Source organism: Lasioglossum baleicum, unplaced genomic scaffold (assembly GCF_051020765.1).
Source record: "Lasioglossum baleicum unplaced genomic scaffold, iyLasBale1 scaffold1410, whole genome shotgun sequence".
In the NCBI taxonomy this organism is placed as follows: Eukaryota; Metazoa; Arthropoda; class Insecta; order Hymenoptera; family Halictidae; genus Lasioglossum; species Lasioglossum baleicum.
In genome coordinates this window covers 1-6,307 of record NW_027470469.1, presented here as the reverse complement: position 1 = coordinate 6,307, position 6,307 = coordinate 1, and the positions used below count along the sequence as shown (strand labels likewise).

Sequence of the window (6,307 nt, the reverse complement as noted above, 5' to 3'; positions counted from 1 at the left end):
CTGCGCAAGCCGCGGTACTCGGTGCCTTTATTTCGAAATTTGCATTCTGAAATATACACAAAGCAAGTCACGCAACGCAACTGAACCAAAGTAACTCATCAAATATTTACAAACCCGTGCAAAAAAAAAAAAAAGAATGTTTCGCACAAAAATTGAACCATTTCAAAGAGAACATTCGGTATAATATCACTGTCACAGTTCAAACCTCGCGTGAATATAAATTCGTAAAACTTTAACACGATAGAGTAGAAAATTTTTGCTCTAGTCAATTTCACTTTTTTTTAACCTTTCCAAAACGAAAAACTACCAAGAGAAAACAAAACTAAAGAGTCCAAATTTATAAAAATATCACCAAAATGACCGTGAACAAAGAGATGACGATGAGACGAAGAGAGAAGTATCGATAGTTATTGATAGATCGCGAAGAGATCGAACTCGGACGGAAAAACACGAGACAACGATGGAATAGATCCATTTAGGCTCGACGCGATAAAAATCGCGATAATTGGAATACGGAAGGTAGTGGAAAATATAAGGCAGCTTTGTTTAATCGCGAAGATAAGACGAAGATCGACGGCAACGCGCAGACATCGTCTGCGATCGTGATGGAAACGATCACGCGCGATGCACGATCGTTTCGAGGCCAGTTTAGGGTGTTTAGTCGATTCGAGTGGCGAATCGAGTGAGTTAGTCGATTGTCGGAATCGTCGGAGGAGCATCTGGCTTCGTTCGAAAGTTATCGTCGACAAGGATCGCGGTTGGAACATGACTGAGATTCCATCAGCTTCGCGACTCGCGAGTGGCGAATTTGTAGAAGAGAAATCGATCACGGAAAAAGCCTGAAAGGTCTTTCGAGATTCTGAAGATTCCGAAGATTTTCCAGGATTCTCGTCGCTGTCGCGGAGATATTCAAAGTTCGTTGATGAGGATTTTGGTCGCGTTGCTTTATGGTATTTGGTTGAAGCGCGAGGGTAGCTTGAATATCGTCGAACGGACCGTATGAGAATGCCGGAGGAAAAGGATAAGGATCTGAGCGAGGTGTTGTGCGTGAATAATCAGGTGAAGATAGTAAATGGTAACAAGAAAGTCGATTCTAATTTGCTAGAAACGAAAGTGTACAAGAGACGATGGCTGATGCTGACTCTATTCATCCTGTTTACTGGCCTGTCCAATGTCCAGTGGATTCAGTATTCCATAATCAACAATATAATCACCAGGTATCTGGATCTGATCCAGATTTTTACGATTTCCTAATTTTAGTTGTTAGATAATAATTTTCCTCGATACACGTTGTTTAAGTAAACGTATATGCTGATTCAGAAATTTCTACGTTTGGGTTTTTAATTGGAGATATTTACTCCTTAAAATTGTACCATTCGATTGGTTTGAAAGAAAAGAAAAAAGAAAGCTTGTAAATTATGTGAATATAAGAAATATCGATATGCTAAAAATATGCTAAAAAGTCAGAGATTGTAGATTAACGATTAGAATAATTTCTATAAATAATTAAATCACTGATACACGAATATACTGATAAAATATGTCATTGATAGCATATCTAGAAGTAGATAAAAACAAATCTGAATAATTATTAATATAATTTAATGCACCTCTCAGAATTTGCGACATAATTCGTATAAAAATTATCGTACGGAATATTCGCGAAGAAAATGTAGAAATTTGAATAAACACGTTTCTCAGGTACTATGGTGTTTCCTCGTTAGCTGTCGATTGGACGGCAATGGCGTTCATGGGTTATTACATGATTTTCATCGTACCTACCACGTACATGGTGAATCGATGGGGACTTAGGTGGAGTAACATTGTAGGATGCGGTGTCACTTGCCTCGGCTCGTGGATCAAAGTTTTGTCCGTCAGTCCTGACAGATTTTACGTCACCTTCATTGGACAATCTCTAGTCGCTTCTACACAGGTTAGAAATTAATTCCTCGCTTCTATTACCTGTACTAATTAATACAACTATATCGACAAATTTTACAGTTACGATTAAAGGCAGCTGAATAAAGGTACCTCTTGATACCATGGAACGTGAAATTGTTTTACAAAAAAGTCGATAAAAATCGCGTCATAATTACAACGAAAGTCTTCTACATTTATTAATCCTCAACATTAATATATAACTTCGAATTTTCTATCTCAAAAAGAAAAAGAAAAAAAAAAGAATAAAATTCTATGGAAATTCTCTTAAATAATTTTCCACGTAAAACGTTTATCTCATGGGAACTTTATATCCGCCACTTAGAACGAAACAAATATATTGCAACAAATATATTATAATCAAAATTTAGTAACTTTCCAACATGCTATTTTTCATTATTAAATCGTAACGCAACGGATAAATATATCCTGAACCATTTTGTACCGTGAAACGTCGAATTTCTTTAATGGGAAAATCGTTGGAAAGAAATTACGGCAGACTGGAATTTCGATAAATTACTGGAAATTGAGGGAAAAATCTGGAGCAGAGAAATTTTTATGGAGCGAGCCTGGAATTCGCGAGATCGAATGATAAGAGACGAGCGCGTGTGCTCGAAGTAGTATAATACGGATGGCGTCAGACCGTTCGGGTTGAAAGTAGTAGAAAACAGAATAAGCGGCGCGATAAATCAGCGTTAAGCATCGGGCATAATATACGAGCTGGAACGCGATCAATTATACCTACGGCAATTATTATTATTTTGCGCACGCCTGTAATCTGTTTGCGAGCGCAATTTTCGACGAAAATATTTAAAATCGAGTTTCCACGTTAAAGCATCGTATTTACAGCGGTACAGCCGAACGGGCTGGCAGATCCGGCGTGCTGCAATAATCGCGCGAATTACAAACACGGCAGAAATGAGTTCGTGAAAACGTGTCGTAAATTATTGCTAATGCAAGGCATTACAAGTCTAGTCGAACTTTATGTACCAGGGGCTTAACCTCGAAGCACTATCTCGCGGAAAGATTTATGCTCGTTCACAGACTGCGTTTCGAGTTTAATGAAACCTTTGTGACTTCTGCTCCGAGATACATTGCAATTTCAGAGGCAACGAGAAGCTGTCTCGCTTGGGGGAAAGAAAATTCGAAGTTCTATAAGATAATACAGGCGACGATTCGCGGTTTTGTCAACAGGGAGTAGAAGGGAGGGAAGAATATTTATTTAACAAGAATTAACGTAGGGAAGAATTTCCTTTCAGCGTCATTTTTGTACAGTTTGGAATTCTATAAGACCATGCAGGACACGAATAGAACAACCTAGAGAATTTTAATCGTGAAAAATTAACGAGTAAGAGTATTTGATTTTGATGATATAAAAGTTTAAATTCTCTAAGATGATACAGGTCATGATCCATGGTTTTGTCAAAAATAAAAAGAGGTGGAAGAAATGGCATATTATACATTAACCCTTTAGCTTACAATGACGCCTCAGAGGCATCATAATTTGCAACAATAAATCTTTCTTTTGTTTAATAATCAACTAATCGTAATTATTTATCAAACATATTGCAAAGTTAATTTTACCGTGCACGTATATATACAAGTTATAGGAAGTTTGCGATTTGTACAGTTTCGAACGATCAGCCAACAACCTTGGTATCGCTTTTGTTGAAAAATAAATCGTAAGGCAAGGGGTTAATAAATAAGTTTTTCTTAGAATATCTAGTATAAAATCTATCTAGTACTACCACCGTTACTTTCTTTAAGTGTATATAATTGGGACCATTGATAGAAAAGGATAAATATTTTGGAATTTATAAACAAAATTATATATCATTCTCAGATCATTTAATCGGTAATATTGCGAATTGACAGTTTGACACGCGGTCCTTTTTCCATCAAAGGTCTCGATTATAACTAGCTATAGAAATTTTTATCCTGCTTGAAACGAAGCTTGATCGAAAAGATTCGTTTAATTAGACGAAAAGAATTACGAATATATGGAATAGAATTTTATATGACGATTTCTCCTGTCAGACCATAGTTCTAACATTACCGGGACGTCTGGCAGCGCAATGGTTCGACGCCAACGAAGTTTCCACGGCCACGTCATTAAGCATTTTTGGCAATCAAATGGGAATAGCCCTGAGCTTTTTAATTACACCGATAATCGTGAAAAATCACGAGAACTTAGACGATATTGGCGTGGATTATCGCGCCTCTTCTGGGCCGTGGCTATCATCATGTCGATCACGTTTTTGCTAGTTATTATACGTAAGTTTTCCTCAAAAATTATCTTCCTTCTCTTATTACTAAAACATTCCAAAACTTTCTCAATTTTCGCATAACCCAGTTTCGAGAAATTTGTCCTACAGTTACATCGCAATTTTGGAAAGTTGTAATGTAATCTAAAAATTGTACTATAGTCAACGTTAACACCGCGATTTTTTAAAACTATTATATATATATAATCTTAAAAAATTACTCTACGTAATTACATACTAGCTTTCTCCAAATTTACAATACATGAATTAAAAAATTGATCGATCTTTTTGAAGTCAACAAATTAAATCGCTAGATCTTTTTTATTCAAAAATAAAAACACCGATATTTACGATCTTCTTGAAATCAACAAAGTTAATCGTTCGATAATACATCGATAAATAGCGAGGATCATTTTATTAAAAAATAAAAGCACCGATATTTATCGTCTAATGTAGTATTCGAAAACGACCCGAAGCTGCCGCCGAGCAAAACGCGTGCCCTTCAAAAGTTAAATCAGATGCAAATCGAGGAAGGGATGATGCAACCGATCAAAAGGTTGCTGAGAAACAAGTATTTTTTATTGCTCTGCAATTCGTACGGTCTCGGAATCGGCGTGTTGAACGTGATAGGAACGCTACTGAACCAAGTGTATCTCGCGCACTTCGAGGTAAGCTGATTACTATGATTGTTTGCAACAGATCATCCTTCTATTCTAGGACGTTCGAATTCTAGGAACACCCTGGATTCACCGGCGTTAAGTACGTTGATTATACAGGTCTAATTATGAAACGTTGAACATTTTGCAGCACGGTGAGGAAGACGCGGGTAGGATCGGTCTGGCCATGATCATTGCAGGGTTGGTAGGTTCTGTCAGTTTTGGAGTGATTCTCGATAAGACCCATAAGTTCAAGTAAGGAAAACTCTTCGTCTGATGTTGCAAAATTCTCGTCTGCCTCGAAATTACTTCTACTCTGTCGTTGCATTTCGTGTTTCTTGCATGAATCTCGTACTGCTTTCTTACTATAAGGTTTATCGACGAATATAAAGGATAATTTAATTGACCTAGTCGAATGAGGTTAAAATGAATTTAGGTAACATGTGGATTTTTTGAACCGTTCTTCATTTAACGGTGAAGATGTAGAAAATATTTTTAGACGAACGTATATACGTTATGTAATAATTATTATATATTAAGTATTGGAGAGAAAATAGGGGATGCTGAGGGATTTATAGGTAGAATCAGTTTTTAATATTTTAAAAGTATTTTTAAGTTAATGATAAAGTTTTTTATCCTAAAAAAAGTAATAATTATTGTATATTAAAAATTGGAGGGAAAATAGGCGATGTTGAGGGATTTATGAGTAGAATAAATTTTTAATATTTTAGTGTTCATCAAAGTTTGATCAATTTAATTGTATCATTTATAGCCTGATAATTTACCTTTATTCAGTATGTATTCACTGTCAATAAGTGTAACTAAAATCATTAACGTGTGAAAATCATTCGCGAGATATTTGAAGTATGTTACACCACCCCAATTTTGGGCTCGATTTTAATAAAAAATCGTAAAAAGGAAAATATGCGACGGCCATTTCTGGTTACTCGACAAACATCAAAATCAGTGATTTATATAAAAGTATTTATTCTATTTATTCTGACACAGAGGTCAATTTGATTTTTCTAAATGTTAGAAATATAATTGAATATTAAAAAGTATTTAAATACTCGAAATCACTCGACAAATCTACAAATATATTCGACTAGATCAATTTAAATGGGACATCCTCTAAATAATACATAACACACCGGATGATCCATTTCTTCTCTCTCGGATTTCCTTACGATACGTAAAATAGAAGATTAAAAATTTTAACAGTTTTGAAAAATAGATAAGTGCACATCTGGAAATTATTTCGATCGCTCAACTTGATGGCGATAATTTATTCATTCATGAACTCGGCTCAATATAATTTAATCCTTGGCTAAACTGATGTGTCAGCTTAAAAATACGCGCGTCCATTAAATTCTCAAAATTCTCTATTTTTTGTTTCTTTAAATTGACGCGTCATCCTAAATGCATTTGTTTCATGGAAATTGGATCAAC

The 6,307-nt window shown here is 35.5% G+C and overlaps 1 protein-coding gene across 1 annotated transcript; it reads left to right on the top strand.

Annotated features, from left to right (window-relative positions):
* Positions 1–999: 999 nt before the first annotated feature.
* On the top strand, positions 1,000–5,117 carry LOC143220665 (choline/ethanolamine transporter flvcr2a-like). The gene is given in 6 exon segments (XM_076446275.1): positions 1,000–1,217; positions 1,702–1,933; positions 3,976–4,141; positions 4,144–4,212; positions 4,659–4,870; positions 5,010–5,117. Coding segments are annotated over 6 exon segments (1,005 nt in total).
* Positions 5,118–6,307: the final 1,190 nt, after the last annotated feature.